The sequence below is a fragment of the Leuciscus leuciscus genome, assembly GCF_965113295.1.
Source record: "Leuciscus leuciscus genome assembly, chromosome: 24".
Classification (NCBI taxonomy): domain Eukaryota; kingdom Metazoa; phylum Chordata; class Actinopteri; order Cypriniformes; family Leuciscidae; genus Leuciscus; species Leuciscus leuciscus.
The window spans coordinates 11,910,912-11,930,084 of NC_138723.1; the positions used below are offsets into that span (position 1 = coordinate 11,910,912).

The following is a 19,173-nucleotide window of genomic DNA, read 5'->3' on the forward strand; positions in this document are numbered from 1 at the left end:
GTACTTTGTATAAAAGTTTGAGAACTCAAGCTAAAAAATTTAGCGAGTTATAGGTGCTGAAGCAAAAAGTGTTACAACCATCCCTGGTCTCCCATATATATATATATATATATATATATATATATATATATATATATATATATATATATATATATAATTATTATGATAGCCTATGGCAACATAGAATCAGACTATTAATTAATTAATCATACCCCCTCTCTCGCACGCACAAACAGTATGGACTGTAGTAGTGTCTTAAACTTTAATATCTAAGTTTCCATAACTGTTTATTTAACACCTACATAAGCTGTAGGCCTACCAACCGGTTCTGCGGAAGTGTGGACGAGGCCTTGATATCGCGGCGCCACTTCGCGGTCACTACCGTGGAGGCTCGAGGCTCAAGACGTCAGCGCCATATTGAGAGTGAAGAGAGTGAAGGTGCGTCGTCCATCTTTTTTTCACAGTCTATGGTATGGACACACGCTCGTCGCTCGCACAGAAACGTTGTCAACGCTGCTCTGGCGATTTTATAAGTAAAATAATTTAACAAATTAAAAGCTAGGCCTACATGACATTTCTCACTAGCGAGGTAGATAAACTCGAGCTTTATTAGCATGACTGTGTATCACGATGTAGCCAATCATTAACATATTAATAAAACAAACAAACAAAATATATATGTAGCTAGTAAATAAATAAATACAATCCATCTTAATAAATAAAGCGGATCTCTCAACCGTCTCTGACATTGTTAATGGCTTAGGCTACATATATTTTTGCAGCTGTGCTGTAACATCTTCTCCAAGTATGAAGGGCATTTTCTCAGTAGGCTATCACTCAGTTCAATGAATGATGGAATCAATGTTTCAAATCTGGGCAGAAAAGTTTCTCTTATATTTAGTACAGATGAGTCTTCTCTTTCTCTCTCTCTCGCTCTCTCTCGCTCTCTCTCTCTCTCTCCATGTTTGTCTAAGTCTTCCTCTCTCTATTTCTAGATCATGGTCACTTAATCTGTTTTTGGAGAGGATTTGTCTTTCTTTAAATTGTTTAAATAATTGATAATTGGCCAATGTAGTGGTTCTATTTAGGGTCGAGTAACTTAAGTTTATTTTGGAGGTCAAAATGTGCTTTTAGTGATTCATCATGAGTGTCTTTTAGATTTTTGTCGATTTCTTTAATAATAGTTTTGGGGTTGTAGCTGTAGTCAATCAGGAGTTGAGTTTCATGGACAAGTTGAAGAGCGAGTTGGTTTAGAGAATGAGATCCTGCTGAGGTTTCATTGGTAGGAGGTCTTTATATTGGACTGAATCTGGATGGACAGATGGAGGTGATGCCAGAACTGAACACATCTGTTTTACAATTTTATTTTACAATACATTTACAAAACAATTGGTTTTATTATTGGATTGTATAATTTTATCCAAGTTTTAATTTGTTATTTTAAGGGACCGCATCGTGAGTTTATAGCATAAAAACCTCCAAGCCTTTTCGCTCAGTGTTTTGACAGCCAGAACTAAGCGTCCCAAAGCGCTGATGTCGATGCCCAGAAAACTGTAGCTAGTGCTGTGCTGCAGGACCTGGTCTTTATAAGTGAACTGGTGTTTGTTTCCCTGAGATCTGGCCTTCTTCTGGAACACCATGACTCCGGTTTTGTCCAGATTGACTGTCAGGGCCAAGTCGTGACAGTACTGTTCCAGCAGGGACAGGCTCTGCTGAAGGCCCTCAGGTGTGCGGGACAGCAGGACCAGATCATCCGCATACAGCAGACCTCTGACCCCTGACCTCTGACCTGTGTGTGGTGTAGAGCGCGGTCGGGGACAGTAGAGCGCTCCAGCGCTGAAGCCAGATCATTGATGTAGACGTTGAATAGAGTCGGACTCAAACTGCAGCCCTGCCTCACTCCATGTCCCTCCTCTCTCTAACTGCATTAGGCCCTGATCACACAGAACGCGTTTTTCAGGTTTGAAAACGCGAGGCACACCACACTGCCTTTTTTTGTTGAATTGTTTTCATCTAGAAATGAACAGTGTGCTGCGTTTTTTTTATGTTGCTAGGCAACCACCGAAACAGCTGTCCTGTCAGTCTAATCAATGATTATAGCGCGAGCGCTGTTGTATTTTTTTTTTCAACTTCAGGCGCTCAGAGCGCTCCTACAAAACACGAGGCGCAGCAGGCGGTTAAAACGTGAGACGCCGGGGCGCATAAACAGCACGCAAAACACTCACTGACAATTGAAAACTATTTTAAAAAGGTGCCTCTCACTGCAAAAAACGCGTTCTGTGTGATCAGGGCCTCCATTACTAGCTCTAAAATGACGTTTTGGAATTTGCAACGGAAATGTCTTGAAATACATCATCTGAACAATGTTTTGAGGTGTGATGACCGTAGGATAAGCGGAATAATTGATTCTGGGCCGTTTAATTATTGAAAAATAATGCACACCCCGAGGTGTAACGGCATCACCACCTCGGGTGTGCATTGTTTTTCGACCCGTCGTCAATTATTCCTTATATAGAATGCGATGTAGCCTATAATGCTATTGGTTTGTCCCATTGCATAATGCATTCAGTACTCATTGATGTGAATGTGTGTGTAGACTATATTTGACCTTAAGCTTTGACCTGGTAGTGGCGCGCGTTACGCTGAATGGCCTCAGGGTGGCAGCAAATCCCCTTCAGCGAGCCGAGCGAGAGTGCTGTGTCATGCCAAGCAAGTTAGATTGCTTCGTCCATGGTGCTTCAGAGATGGATTGGTGATATACTTGAAGAGATTTCCCCCTAGTAACGCCTTTCTTTTCACGTGTCTTTTTAAAACAAGAATGAGCATTGTAGTTTTTAACACATTTAGACCAGCTGGAGAGAGTCGCAGTGTCAGTAGGCCAGGCTACTAAAGCCAAAGGTGACTGGGTTAAAAAGCTCAGTCTGGCCTGGGGTCTTATTCCATTTCACAGTCATCAATAATGATGGACAGTTTGAAAGTATGCGAAGCTAAATTGATTCATTTCTAATTGATCCTATTTGTGTCCATGCTGTGATGTAGGCTGTATTAAGATGTATTGTTAGAAAAGGCTTTGGGTTTGGATGTGCCTGCCTATATAGGCAATAAAGTGTTCAATGAACTCCCAGTTGAACGCTTTGACAACTGCAATTAACCAAGAATGCAGGCTCCGCTCAATTAAACTTGTTAGCTGGTTTGTTCACATGTTTGTTCACATGTCCAACAAATACAATAGAGTAGTAATTCATGCATCTGGGAGGTTCAATGGAGTAAAAAAAGACAATCAGATGTCTTGAACATATTAATAACACCCTTGTGGACTTGTTAGAGACAGAAATTGTCTGTTTTTCTCTCACAGCCTTTTATACATACGGCAAACAAATGTGAGAGAACATTAGGGTCACTGTCTTTAATAGATTAATTACACATATCAAAATATCATTTGTGGTTAATTTATTAATGACCTCAATTTTAATCCATATATATATATTTATTATAAAATGAATTCAAAACAGATGAATATCATGAACATGTCCAATAACATAAGTACAGTATATAAATTGTCCTCCCATAGTAACATTTAATAAGATATATATATATTAGTTTTACTATAGGAGGACTATATATATATATATATATATATATATATATATATTCGATATCAATTAATAGAGATTAATTGCATCTAATATAAAGTTTGTAACTATATAATAGATACAGTGCGACTAAAATAAATGAGCTTTTTATTATATTTTATTTCAGTCATATTTATATACATCATGCTTGCTGGATTGATATGTTATCTTAATGTAGGCTGAATTAAATTTATTTTATTGACTAATTAAATTTTTTATTGAGAAATACTGTATTCCAGGATTGAGAATCTAATTTGAATAATCATTGGGAATAATTTACAGAAATCACATCCATTTGTATTACAGTAAAGGAAGATGTTAATAAAAGATGTGAACAAATCTTAATGGTCCAAAAATAGGCATCATTTTCTTTATGCAAAATATAATGAGAGCTTTGTAAACGTAAAATGTGACCTGGCTCAGTTTCAGCCAACCACCTTTATATCAGAGTAGCACATCACATATATCCCTGTGAATAATTTGAACTCTGAATCCAATTTGTTGTCAAGACTGTAAAGCTGGAAACCGATGTTTACCATTCTGAAGAATGAGATGAAATGGAGTGCCTGGCTCCTCTGTCTCTGCAGTGTGTCCTTCCCTGCTCCTCATGACAGTCACAAGGTCTTCCATTGGCCGGCCCTCCTGCTCAGCGTTGCTGTATAGCATTCATCTGTTTATTTCTGTTTTTCAGGGCAAATGCACTCTTTCAATAATCTAGTCACATTGGTCACATGTTGTGGCATAAACCAGTTTACTACAGTCTCAAGGGGGAAAACTGTCTCCTGAGTGACACGCACATTATTTCCCCCTGCCATTCTGGTTAGAAAATCATGAAATATATTAGTACATCCATGTCATGCATCCTCCTTTTCAATTTTTTCATCTGCTTTAGGCTACTTGTGAAATTCAAGGCCACGCCAAGAGAAACTCCAGGGCCTGAACAAGATCAGCACTTCCCACACGCCTCATAAACAATGGTGAGACATCTGATTATTATTATTATTATTATTTTTCCCAGCAAAGAAAGTGTTCAGCAGAATACAGAAATATAAATGTGTGTCTTTTAAAGCAACCTGTCCACTCCTGACAGTAACAGGTTCGTTTTCAAAAGGTTTCACAGCTGTAAGATATTCATGAAAACATTTATAAAAACAAATATTATACAAATGATTCTTTCCATATACCATCTACTAGGCTATGAGTTCAACAAGTAGCATGTGAATCAGATTCCCTGAGAGCGCGAGTTGGTTCATGCGCACTGGCGACCAAACCAATAATGTTTTCACAAAAGGCTGATGTTTATATGGATTTACATATCTCAGTAAATAACGAAAAACTTCAGTGGTCTTTAATCAAAACGTGTTTCATGAAATACAGTGTTGCAAGAAAAGCATAAATGACATTCTGGCGAATTTTGCCATGTTTTGCCGATAGCCGACGAGTTTGGAACACTGATATTAATTATGAAAAAGGTACTTACTTTGTGGTTTATTTGTTTTGGAACTTTTTATCCACTTGGCACTGGTGATAAAATATGATTTTATTTATTTAAACTTTTTTATTTTTTTATTTTTTTTTAAGACCCCTTCAGACTTTCTCCAAAGGATGGAGCTGAAGGTCAGTTTGAAACCATACTGTATGCTCAATTCAATCTTAATCAATGTAGATTTGTAAATATTAATAGTTTGAGTCTGACAGTGTGAATACATCAGGAGTTGTACAGTTAGTGGCAAGGAAAAACACACTTTGTGATAAAATGGAGGAGGAGGCACCCACACATGATTGAATAGCTCAGAACAACTTGAACATATTAATTCAAAATGCTTCCTTGGTACATAAACTTTTATTTTGTCAGTTCTGTATGCTGTTTTGTCCCGGTACAACAATGATAAACAATGGGCCGTGTTTGTAATGGCAACAATAAGCGGTCATCCAGGGTTTGGCCACTAATTGGGCCATTATGCGAGACCATTCCAGCCTGTCATCTTCAGTTCCGTCCATCTCTCACTCTCACAGTTCGTTTTACTACTCAGACAAACTCTCTGCAGACATAAATCAATTGAAGAATAATTTAATTGCACATTTAATTAGCATGTTGATTGCCGTGGTGCAATGCACCATAAATAAAAGCAGCATTGAGCTTCTATTGTTGCCGGACTGACTGAGAAGACATTTCCCTGATGACCAGGGACAGTCATGCAGGAAGAAACAATTTCCTCATGGATTACATGCAATGCCTCAGCCTGCAGCATATGTCATTGAATTAGAGTGATAGCACTCAAAACAATGATTTATCATGGAGGCAATATATGGCCACTCACTACAGTCATCTGAGCTGCCCCAGGTTATTGCAACATTTAATGAGGCTGATAATGTTGTTGATGCTGTGAAAACATGCATATAGAAAAAGAGGGATGCATATCGCTGACCGTTTTGGTATTTTCTTGCATTAGTGGTCAGTGCTGGCAGCAAATAATTCCATGGATTATATTTTCCTACTATATCTTTTCTATGTTTTAACAGAATTAGATGCTGTTATTGTGAAGTACAGGCAAAAAGTTAGAATTTAGATAAATGGATATATATCAGCGAATATAGTGAATTTCACCCACAAAAGAAAACCAAAAAATTAAATAAATTTGGTAAATTAAGTAATAATTAAGCATGTGTCCGGAACCTTTGATTTTTTTATTTTTATTAATGTCATTACTATGGCTTTTTTTTTTTTTATCATGTTACTGTAAAAAAAAAAACAAAAAAAAAAACTGTAGCGTACTACAATTATATTTATACGGACATGGTGAGGGGAAAAAAATATGAGATGGGAGGGAAAATTATTATACATCAGTGCTTTTGCATTCTCTCGCAAATGTTTTGCGTTCCCCAGAGAAATGGCAAAGTTTCTTGGGGGGAACGCAATAGTTTTTGAGAAGGAACGCAAAGTTTCTCAGGTAACAAGTTTTGTGAGGGACTGCAAAATCGTTGAAATATTTTTCCTCCCATCTCATATTTATTTCCAGCACCATGTCTCTCTTCACGTGCGTAGATTTATGTACATACATTAGACTTTAAAATCTTTTTTATTTTTGCATTACAGTAGTATAAAATCTGAAAGGTGTTTTTAATTGTCATAATAAATGTCAAATTTATTGTCATCAATAATAATGTCACAATGCAAAAAGTCCAAATGGTTCTAAAAATAGGCTCCCTTTTCTTTATTATTATAATTCTTATTTATTTATTTTCGGGTGAAATATGACCAAGACATTTTTTTTGTGGTTGGTTAATGCCTGTATAAAAGTTTGTATAAATATAAATATAAAATATTAGTATTACACAGAACTGTTAGATTGCATTGCAGAAAATATTATATGTGTCAAACACAAGCAATTATGTGTAAGTTTGAGGAGAAAGAGTTACTGAAGCCTCACTCACCCCAACACAAGAAACAAACCTACAGCACAAACAACATTTGCATAATTGTCTTTATTCACTATTATTGTTCTTTTATACTTTATTATTTATTTCTTTGTTTCTTTTTTTGGTGGACATCCTGTAAAATCAATCCTGAAGCCCTTATTTGGGTTTGTTGTACATCTTCATAGCAGAACAGGAGGAGGACTGGAGCGGGTGCTGGACCCCTTTAATATGTCAATCAGCCCTACATCTTAAAAAGGGATTTCTTTTTTTTTTTTTCATCTTTTTTTTTTCATTGTCTCACAAAGTGTACCTCACATAGTATTTACACATACAGCGGACCACGTCCACTCAAAAAGACACCAGGATAAAAAGATTCTGCTCTTTTATAGATATTCTTTTTCTCTCTCTTCCTCTCTTTTTCTGTTACAGACAAAATTTGAGGAGTAAATCCTCTTTTAATGTTTTCGTGCTGAGTTTAGGTTGCGTTGGACATAAATAACTCGTTCTGCACATAAAACTCTCTTCAATAAATACCTCTCAGGAAGGAACAGTGAACAGTGTTTGACTTTGATATATTTTTGGAGCATGTTAGTAAAACAAAAAATATAAGAAAGCAAATCAAACTATAATTTATCAAAATCCCAAAGTAACAAAATCATGCATATTTAATGTTTTTATATATATATATATATATATATATATATATATATATATACTTTTCCGAAAAAGTAACATGATTGGCGGGCCTTTTTTTATTTACATTAATATTGGCACTGTTTATTTTTCTTTGAATCTGGAATGATCGTTATGAAACACGTCAATGCTCACGTCAGTGTAACACTCTCATGGAAAGAAGGACGCTTGCTATAAAAACTCTGGATTACATCCTATTTTAGGCTAAAGGAAAACAGAATAAAAAGAAACAAGAAAATAGATTGCTTCCTAGGGGTCAGACAGCCAAAAATAAACTACAGCGTGAGTGTGAGTAAAAAAGCCATTTGACTCCATATTCAGACAGAGGCAGATTTCACCTTTGAAGCAAAACCAAATGACATCGTTTAGTTTTTTTGCTTTTTTTCTCTCAGGATACTTTTAACCTCTCATATACAATTATACTTTCAAATAAACGCTTTAAATCCTCCCCCAAAAGCAGCATTACTTAAATCAGGCAAATCAAAGACCTTAAAAAGAAAGACAAAATTTAAAGGAATGGTTCACCTGTAAAATAAAAATGTTATCGTGTACTCACCCATATGTCACTTCAAATCTATATGACTTCATATCTTCTGTGGAATTCAAATAGAGATATTTAGCAGAATGTTCATGCCGCTCTTTTCCACACAATGACAGTGAATGGTGACCAGTGGCCGTTAAGTGCCATAAAATGCCAAAAAGGTACTATAAAAGCAGTCCATATAATCTGTATTCCAAGTTTTATGAAGTCATGCAATAGATTTGTGTCAGGAAAACGCTGAAATGTAAGTCGTTAATCACTGATAATCTTCTCCACTGCAGCTCTCAAATCTTATTCATGGTCACTCACGTATATTCAAATATGGCACATCAAGACGTGTCATGACACTTGCGTGTGCATCTTAACCAATTGCGATGCACCAAATTTGAGCATGTGCATATAGCTTTTATATTATATTTTATATTGAAAGTGTTACTTTTCAAAGCCATAGAAATTACAATCTTCCCTTGTTGGGCAATAAAATGGGCTAAATTTTTTATTTGCGTTGAAAGAGGAGGGACAAATAGAGACAATATAGAAACCACCAAGAAACCATTCACAATTCCCAGAATACCCGAACAACCAAATAGCAACACCTCGGCAACCACAAGGTATGAGGCAATTTTTTGCACAAGCAAACACTCACCTATTCTTTAGATGACATATTTTTTTTTTAATCATTCTTTTCTTCTCTTGTGAAAACATAGTGCACTTAATTGTATTGAATGTGCACTTGTATATATATATTAAAAAAAAACTACTAGCAGATGATATAATATTAATGAAATTAAAGGTCACTTGAGTGCACTTTTGCTTGAAGAGAGTACACTTTCATGACTAGGTTGCTTAACACACTTAAGTACACTTTGTAATGTCAAATTTAAAGTTTTACTTTAAAGTATATTTTAAATCATTGTTTTTTATGAATCTTTTATCTTATGCTTATTTTGATGTTGACTTCAATACTTGAGTGTGTATCTAAACCAGTTGCGATGCACCAAATTTGAATATGTGCATATGGTCATATTCCTTAATAATAAGCACACAAGTCATAAGGTATGGTACTTTTATGATTTCACCGTTCACTGTTGTTGTATGGAAAAGAGAAGCATGAACATTCTGCTAAACATGTGCATAGAAGAAAGTAGTAAGTCATACAGGTTGGAAATGATAAGAGTAAGTGATGACTTTTTGTCTTTTTTGGGGTGAACTATCCCTTTCATGTATGGTATCTTTATTCCTGCTGTTTCTAAGGGAAGAGAGGAGCAGGTATATCTTTTTCCAGTGTTTCCATGTTAAACGTGCTTAACTGATCCCAAAGTCCGTTGTGTGTGAACAAACTTAACGATGCATGTGTGTGTGTGTGTGTGTGTCTACATAGTCATACAGTATGTTCAGTGCAAACACATTTATACCGACCTTGTTAAATCCTTCTTGACCTTTAGTTTTTGACATTGATAAATCTAGCGGATGGCAGCATGTAGCCCTTTCCTCTGGGCCTCATCTGAGTTTACAGTTTCAACAAGCGTTTTTGAGGGCGCCCTCATCGTTCGCCAAAGGGTTTTACTTTTGCCGCGCCTGTCGCCCCTCTCCCCCGTCCCCTCGTCCTAGCACAATCCAATGTACTTCAGATTGTTTTGGATGATCACGTCCGTCACCGCGTCAAACACAAACTGGATGTTGCTGGTGTCAGTGGCGCAAGTGAAGTGCGAGTAGATTTCCTTGGTCTCCTTGTTGCGGTTGAGGTCCTCGAACTGCCTTTGCACGTACACGGCCGCCTCCTCGTAGGTGTTCTGGCCCTTGTAGTCAGCGAAGCAGACCGTCAGCGGAATACGCTTGATCTTCTCGGCCAGCAGGTCCTTCTTGTTGAGGAAGAGGATGAGCGAGGTATTGGTGAACCAGTTGTTGTTGCAGATGGAATCGAACAAACGCAGGCTCTCCGCCATACGGCTCTGTTGGGAAACCGAAGACAAGAAATGGTTAGTTGGAGCGCTAACAAAAGGATCTGGCTCCCTCGTAGGGGAAAACCTCGGAAGTTGATGAAATCAGTGGCCTTTAACCTTGAAGAGAGTAAACAGGGTGACATATTAAGTTCCCAGAGACACTCTCGATCTAGATGAAGGGCTGAGTGTCAAAAGAGATGACCCAATATTAGGACAACAAGTCACTATAGCGGGCCATTCATTGTGGCAACAGGGGACAAATGATGTGGTTTAACTCCCACAATTTGCTTTTTACTATTGCATACTTAGGGATTTGAACATGCCTTTAACCTGAAGTATTATCTAGCACTGTCTGTGCTATACAGACATGAAGGATACCTCAAATTGCGTGGCTTGTTGAGGAAAGTGTGCTATTACTTTACTAAGCCATCAGAATTACAATTTTTCCTTGGTTAGCAATAAAATGGGTCAAAAATAGTGCATTGAAAGAGAAACCTGAGGAACAATAATCTCGTATATACTCTTTTGCCAGTAAGTAACTATTCAAAACACCCCAGAAACCAACAACATTTCTGTGTGATGAAGTCACACTTCAGATTAGGGTCCAATTTTCACTATTAACTAACTATTAACTACGACTTTTGGCTCATTAAACTTCTAATTTCTGCTTATTAATTATTAGTAAGGTAGTTGTTAAGTTTAGGTATTGGGTAGGATTAAGGGATGTAGAATAAGGTCATGCAGAATGAGGCATTAATATGTGCTTTATAAGTACAAATAAACAGCCAATATCCTAGTAATATGCATGCTATTAAGAAACTAGTTAATAGTGAGAATTCTAACCTAAAGTGTTACCGTTACCTTTACAAGTTCATTCATGAATCAGAATCATTCTTGTCTTCTCTTGTAAAAAAAAGTAGTGTGCAATTGTAATGTACTTCAAATCTTGAACATATATAGGTTTGAAAAACTGTAGTGGCAGATAAAATAATAATAATGAAATAAAAGTCCATTAAACTGTACTTAAAGAGAGTACACATTCATGACTGTTTCTTGACACTCAAGTACACTTTAAAAAGGGAAAACATTTGAAAACATATTCAGTTTGCACTTAAGTATATTACTTTAAAGTATATTATTTCCATATAGAATTTATATGATAAAGTGAATGCTAAAGTGCATTTTCACAAAGGTTTTCAACTTTTTTTTTTTCCATTCTAACATACATAGTAGCCTATTATTTGAATGTTGACACATACCCTTATCTAAAACATGATTAGGTAACAAGAGACCGGCTTTCTGAGTACTGAGTATGCTCAATCTTCGGTCAATATTTAGTTAGATAAAACAGGGCCATAACATGACTTATTGAAAATAATTGTCGCTTTCTGCAAAGATGAAACATTAACTAAACATTAAATGCATTCAAAAATAAGATTAAAATCCGCGCACCACAAAATCCCGAAGAGAAACAACAAGCAAAAGCTGCTCACAGAATCATGTCGATTTCAGCAGGCATCATATGGCCGACCGAAGTTATTAACCTCCATTTCTCTAGCCCACACTGAGTTCCCTATCTAATTCAATTAGTCACTTGCCCATGTTCAATTACCTTGCTGTGTTTGCCAGGGTAATGCCCATAAAACAAAGGCAGAGGACAGGATGTAAATAACACCCGTGAAATGCCCAGAACCATTTTGCTGGCGACATCAGCGGAGCCTTTTACGATACCATCATCCATCCAAGTAATGCATTTTAATCTCCGAACATGTGCTTTCTGCAGATATTTCAAAGGTTATAGTGTTTACTAAACATAATTTACTACATAATCTACTTTAGCTTCATAGGTAAGACTATAAGACAACATTAAGTCTACTAGAAGTCAAAGCAAGTATACTTGCAAACATATAGATACTGTATATATATGAAGAGTTCAGATGCAAAAGCCTCTAAATGCCATCTGAAATTTTCTTATATAATGATCATTTTTATCAAGCTTGTGTATTTAAGTTCAGTAATTTCACTTATAATACAATTAATAGGTAATCTTCATTGCCATTTAAGGGAAATTATTGAATTAAAATATACAAGCTTGATAAAAATTATCATTCTATAAGAAAATTTCAGATGGCATTTAGAGGCTTTTGCATCTGAACTCTTCATATATATATATATAGATATATAGATAGATTAATTATCGATTATCCCGAGTGCATTGCGTTTACCACATTTTTTGTAAGTGGAGTGTGTGCGGGTGGATCCACCCTTCCACCCCCTCCCACAGTGCGAGCTGCAATGGTTTCGGGCACGTGGTTGGGACGAGCAGCTTGTGACTGAGGGAGGAATCTGATATGAAGACTGGGCCGCTGTTTGAAAGGTTACACAAAACATCATCGTGCTTTGAGCAAATCACAAGATCATCAACGAGAGAGTGAAAGTGGGTTTCACAGAGAGATGAGTAAAATCTGTGAATGTGAAGACGATGGAGGAATAGTTGCTATGATGAAGAAAATAGAAAGACCTCATCACTGGGACTCTTTCATCAATTTTGTCTCCTTCTTTTGCCGTAGTGCAGCACCAAGGTTATTCCTGCTGGTCCTGGAGCAACATTCCTTTTGGTGGATGGGAATGTTGATCCAGGACCAGCAGGAAAAATGTTAGGGTTTAAGGTTTTTTAAAGTTTGTCAAGGATCCTTAAATATGGCGATTCCCTTGTGTAGGAGGACATATTTAATGTATAATACTAATTTATACCATATAGATAACCATTTAGGCACGATATTATAAAGACAACAGTTTTCCCCAAATGAAACAATTCTTTTAAATAAATATATTCATTGTACTAAAGCCAATTTAAAAAAAAATATTTTTATGATCTGGAAAATATTCACTGAGCGTCTATTTCACACTGAAGCGCTGAGTGCTTGGCGTTTTTTACCAGTCGCTGAAAGTTAAAGAATGTTAAACTTTGGGTAAAACGCAGCGCTCATCACTGTCACTTTTTACCCAGCCGTCCAATCACAGTGGAGGAGGGGACAAATACAACACCGACCAACCGCCACATCCTGCTTGTACAATGGCAACAGATGACAACCACAAGCATAAGAACGGAACAAAATAATTTAAAACAAGAGTCACTGCAAACTTTACATTGTATTGATATTTTTATATAGAAACAAAACGGAAAGAAACTATCAGTGAAATGAGATCCTAGTAACACTTCTGCAGATATTCCATATCTTAGCAAGCAGAGTGTCTCAACTGGAAAAAAAAAATGCTCTCAAGCGCCCACAGCTAGGCGTTTTCAGCAGAGCACCTAGCATTTTCAGCTGGCTAAAAACGCTTTGGAGGACACAAGTCCTTTCTTTGTGGGCTGTGCAAATTCTTCTTCTAGCCCTGTGCCTCCCCAGCACCACCTGCCTAAATCTGCTACAGGGGGTCTCCCTCTCTCTAGCAGTAGCATGTGTACCTTACTTTTATGTTCTTAGTATTTAGCAGAAGTAAGTTGTACTTGCTCTGCAGCAGAGTAGCAGATCTAGTCCGCCATGACCAAACCAACCCGCACCCCCCACCCAGAAGGCGGATTTCAACCGAGGGGATCCTGACACCCCATTTCAACCGAGGGGGACAACATCATTTTAGCTACTATTAGCTGCTATCAGGTTAGGATTAGGGTTAAGGCTTTTCTTTGACAGGAATTTGGAGAAAAAAAGAAAAAATGTTGCATAGTTGTAAAAAGAAAATCACACTCTTTCGAAATATTTCGTTGGCTTTTTTGGTCACGCGGGGCAGGAAGTGACAATGGGCTGAGACATCTTGTAGTGTGAGTAATCCTCCATGACATTGTAATGTAATCTTAAAAAATAGTGCACACAAATCTGATTTAAAAAAAACTAAACAAAAACTGTTGTAAACACAGATAAACATTTGTCCGTAACGCCTAGCTGGCTGACAGACTGTGAGGGGCTGCGATTGCGCCTGAGTGTACTCATATTCCTGCAGAGAGAGGCCCTCGAATGGCCAATTGGACTCTCTGATATCAGGTCACACCATTAGCCAAACGTCCCTGCGGATCTTAAGGTGTCCATTAAGCAATCGGGCAGCCCAGGGGATGGGGTGGAAGTGCTTTGTTAAAGCTCTGGGTGTTTCCAACTACAGCCTTCTCCAGAGCCAATTGTGGGAGCGATGGAAGGAGAAGAGAGAGAGAGAAAGAAAGAGAAAAGGAGGCAGGGAGCCAGCGGGAGGGGTACCCCCGCCGAGACACACGGCGCAGCGTGACGCCTGGCCTCTCCCTGCGCACTCCAGACACAAGCCTTCATTAGGCTTAAATATTAATAAGGAGGTTCAACAGTGTATTAATGCTTTGTTTCCTGTAAATAAGAACTGTTGAATTGAGACGTCTCGCTCCAGAAAATCCATTTCGTAGAAGCTGAGTGAAAACGACTCTTGTCTAGTCCTCTAATAGCCCCATCAGCAATGATAGAGAGAGCTGTAAAGTACATTTACACCATACCTGCTCGTAATTGCCACACTTTGCGTCTCACATTTGTCTCTGTTCTCTTTATCCCGCCCTGCTCCCATTTCCTTTGTTGAAGATTAGAACATTATACAAAGTTTAGTTGTATTTGAACGTAGAAGCATCCCTAGTTATCGGTTCTTTTTTTAAATTATTAACAGAAATACAATCCAGGGCTCACTGGAAAAACGTGGCTTTGGCTACATCTCTGCAAAATGATACAAGTGATGCTAAAAGCATGTTCAGTTTTATCCAAAACAGATGAACGTGAACCGCTTTATTACGTTGGTTGTAGTACATATCGTGGCAGTTCAGAAACAAAATGTCCGGTGAGTGGCACTAAAAGGTCAATGCTCTTTTGCATTTGAAGATAACACCTACACTAAACCCTACCATAAACATAACCGATAGTGTTAAGCAAAGCAAACGTAAAGAGATAAAATTGCATTTGCTGAAGCAACCATGCTATCTTAGCTTTCCTCTAAGACTTGTGTTTCATAGGACCTGTTGTCAACGCTACACATCGCTATGCTGTACCAGATGAGATAGCAAGCCGCTACGTCATAAAAGCTGCACATATATGTGATGCAAATGCCAAAATGTATAAGTCTACAAATGATGCACTATGGTAAAAGTGTTTTGAGGTCATGACATAACAGTATTGTGCAAGGAGCCGTATGAAAATAAGTATTTCTTAAGGCCAACTCACACCGCACAGACAAACACCAACAAACACGATTGTTGGGTTTTGTTGGATCGGTGTGTTACATCTGTTGGCGTTGGTCAGGATTTGTTTTCACCTGACTGAACATGTTCAATCAGTGTTTGTTGGTGTCTCTTGGGGCAGTCTGAATTATTGAGTTATTTTTCATAGAATTCTTATTGATTGACTTATTGATTGATGGCTAACTTATTTATTGATGTTTGTCTGTGCGGTGTGAATTGACCTTTAATAGGTAATCTGCCTCTGTAATCATTATTTTTGTTAAAAGGAATAAAAGTTGTTGGTGTTTAAAGCCACTAGTGTTTATTTTTGATATGTGTATGGGTGTACGTTTTTAGAGTATTGCAAAAATGTAGGTAGAGGTGCGTTTTTCCAATGAGCCTATGTTATGTTGAAGAATTGTTAGCATTTTCATAAAAATTTATGAAAGTAGGAAACATGGAGCTCAAGCTGAAGCTTTTGTTTTTTTTAAAACTCAGTATCAAAACTGGTTACCAACTTCATGTTTTCACAATTGAGTCGATTTAGCTAATGTGGCTAACATGGTTAGCTTCAAAGCTTCATTTAATGCATTGAGGCTAAGCTGCCTGTGTAGCTACGAATTTTTTCACTGTCATCCTTGTTTATCAGTAATTGAAAGGCATGAGTCAGTGTGTCTGAGGCATCCTTCAACATTACTGGCAATGGATGCATTATAATGTATCAAAATTCAAATTCAGAACTAGATTTGCCCCGTGTAATTTCGGGTTGCTGTCAGAATGCTAATTAAACTCACCAATAAATCAAAATGTACAATTCTCATTTATGACATTTATCTCAATTTATGGGATACTGCAGGATTTATTGTAAATGATTTAACTGTACACATCATTGTGTATTAATCATTTTCTTAAATTCTCTGATGACATGTTTACTGGTATGAGGGCGAGACAACCTGTCACTTATGAGATCGACCAATAGCAAACCACAACCATCCAATCAACTCCACATTGGGCAAAATCAAAAAAAAAAAATTCTTGTTCAAGAAGCAGTTTCATATATATATATGGCAAATAAGGGAAGAAACGTTATGAAAACTAGATGAGCTAGTCAATTTCAATTCAGACTATTCAACAATTGTGGCTCATCCTTAAAAAATATATATATATTTTTTTTTTGTAATGTTAGGGTATTTTTCATGTCTGTTGCACAAACAATGTGGGACGAGTTACACACTAAAGTTTAAAGGTTTGTTCAAATCACTAGTTAACCCAAAATTCTGTCATCACTTAATAATCCTCATGTTGTTACAATCCTGTATGACTTTCTTTCTTCTGTGGAACACAAAAGAAGATATTTTGAAGAATGCTGGGAAACCAAACAATCTTTTGCTTTTCAGTGTAGGGACAAAAAACACTGAGAAATCTTTCAAAATATTTTTTTGTGTTCAGTAGAAAAAAGAAAGTCAGGCTGATTTACAATAACATGAGAGCAAATAAATGATAACAGAAAAAATTAAATAAAAATAAATCAGACCAAAAAAAAGAAAAATAAACTAATGTGCCTCAGTGGCTGGTGTCACACACATAAGGCGAGAGATGGTAGATGTCCTCCATCAATGAACTTCATCAAAGCCGATATATGGCCAAGCATCCCTCCCGTGACCCAGATCTTGAGACTCTCTCCAACTCCTCCCAGCCAACTGGCACCGGAGCTGCATTGCTTTGACTGACTATTGCGCAATGCAGTTACTCACGCTGTCCTTCTCAGCACACGTTCTCCGCCGCTTGCACGAGCACACGTCTACCCTCTCTCCGGTTGCCGAGCACCATGTAAACCCCCCTCTCCCGGTCACAGCTCATTGTCAACAGCACAGGATTAGGAGCGTTTGACTGCTCTGTTGCTTGGCAATGGTTGCCATGGAAACCTTTTTTAAGGGAGGGTTGGGTCAAAAAAGGAATGTAGAAAGAAATATTGAAAGGGGGAAAAGAAGATGAAATGTGCCGTGCCACAAAATTGACAACTGTTGCTTGAAGTCCCCAGCAGAATTAGATGATTGTGAATCGCAATTGAAAAGTTACGTCTGCGGCGTTGAATTACTGGAAAGCTTTTGTAACAGATGTGCAGGAATACGCGTGGGGGACTGTGGGGACATTACGGCAGAAAGGAAATTTTTTAATAAAAGATAATTCAATTGTAAAATTGCTTTCATTAGGTAAAAATGGCTTGAAAGTACTCTTGCCAGTATTTCTTGGTCAATTATGGTCTGTCTTCAAAGCTTTAGTCAGCTTTGCGAGCTTTAGCACACTAGAGACGCCAGGCATTACAGGATGGTGCAAATCATTAGGTGGGATTTTAATGTGGTAACTGAAATCTAGCAGAATTCTGGTCAACGACAATCTATAAAATACCACTCCACTACAATGGATAGTTCAGCCAAAAATTACAATTCTTTTAATAATTACTCGCCCTCATGTCGTTTCAAATCCATAAGACTTTCGTTCATCTTCAGAACACAAATGAAGACCTGTTTAATGAAATCTGAGGTCTTTCAGCTACGTAACTACTACTTTGACGCTTCAAAAAGTTCATAATGAGATCGTAAAACTAATCCATGTGAATTGAGCGGTTTAGTCCAAATTTTCTAAAGAGACACAATTGCTTTATATGATGAACAGATTTAATTTAGGCTTTTATTCACATAAAAACATTAATCAGTGAACATAAAAGCCTAAATTCATTCTGTTCATCATATAAAGCGATCGTGTCTCTTCAAAAAAATGTTGACTAAACTGCTCAATTCATATGGATTAGTTTTACTATCTCTTTATGAACTTTTTGAAGCGTTAAAGTGTTAGTTGCGTAGCTGTCAATGGAGGGGCAGAAATCTCAGATTTCATTAAAATGTCTTCCTTTGTGTTCCGAAGACAAACGGAAGTCTTACAGGTTTGGAGTGACATGAGGGCGAGTAAATGATGACAGAATTTTCATTTTGGGGTGAATTATCCCTTTAAGCCTGAATGAAACAGCTTTTTGCAAAGCTCATGACAGCTGGAAATGAAACTTTCAAGAGTGAGGATACATAGATAATTTATTATGTGGGGAAGGTACTGAGTGTTTGCAGTGTTATGGAAAACTTGCCTTGGAACATCTTACAAACATGTTTCATGCGGCCAGGGGCATCATGTAGCTATTTTTTAATTTTTTTTTTTTTGAGGGGGCAGCAGTGTTGGCTCACATCGTGCCCGAGGCAAGATAAGACATGACCAAAGACAATACTTTTATAGTAGTTTTATACTTTACTAGAATATAAGAAGATAGTATAAGACCTGGGTTCAAACTTATATAAATACAGTATATACAGTATATATTACATAAAAAGAAAAAAGAAAAAAAAGACTATTCAACAACTGTGACCTTTTTTTCCATTCAAAATCCACTTGGCTCAAAAATCTGTTTGAGTGAGCATGACACTTCTGCCTGTTGCTGTATTTTCATTCTGGTTTAATATGCTGCGTTAACCAGACGTTTTAGAGTCCTGTTTTCCTGTATAATGATTGCATTCAACAGTCCTATATACAGTACAGTAGTGTCTGTCTAGACACATTACTGTAGTGCAAAAGCTTTTAGTGTCACTAGCCCAACCCTGCCATCTTAGTCAACATTGTCTATTTAATACACAAGTCACCAAGATTTTCTCCTATTATCAACATTCAGAGCATCAT

The 19,173-nt window shown here is 37.3% G+C and overlaps 1 protein-coding gene and 1 long non-coding RNA gene across 4 annotated transcripts in view; one reads left to right on the forward strand and one right to left on the reverse strand.

Moving 5' to 3' along the window:
* Positions 1-4,958: 4,958 nt before the first annotated feature.
* Positions 4,959-19,173, reverse strand: part of gnaz (guanine nucleotide binding protein (G protein), alpha z polypeptide) — a 42,741-nt gene continuing 28,526 nt past the window's right edge. For all 3 annotated transcript variants that reach the window (XM_082158434.1, XM_082158435.1, XM_082158436.1), the window contains exon 3: positions 4,959-10,238. In XM_082158434.1, the coding sequence (XP_082014560.1) occupies positions 9,894-10,238 (345 nt within the window). In that variant the 3' untranslated portion in view covers positions 4,959-9,893. The remainder of the gene's footprint in view (positions 10,239-19,173) is intronic.
* LOC309489601 lies at positions 10,245-15,939 on the forward strand. The gene is made up of 2 exons (XR_014202454.1): positions 10,245-12,145; positions 12,407-15,939. It is a non-coding gene; the product is annotated as an uncharacterized lncRNA (long non-coding RNA).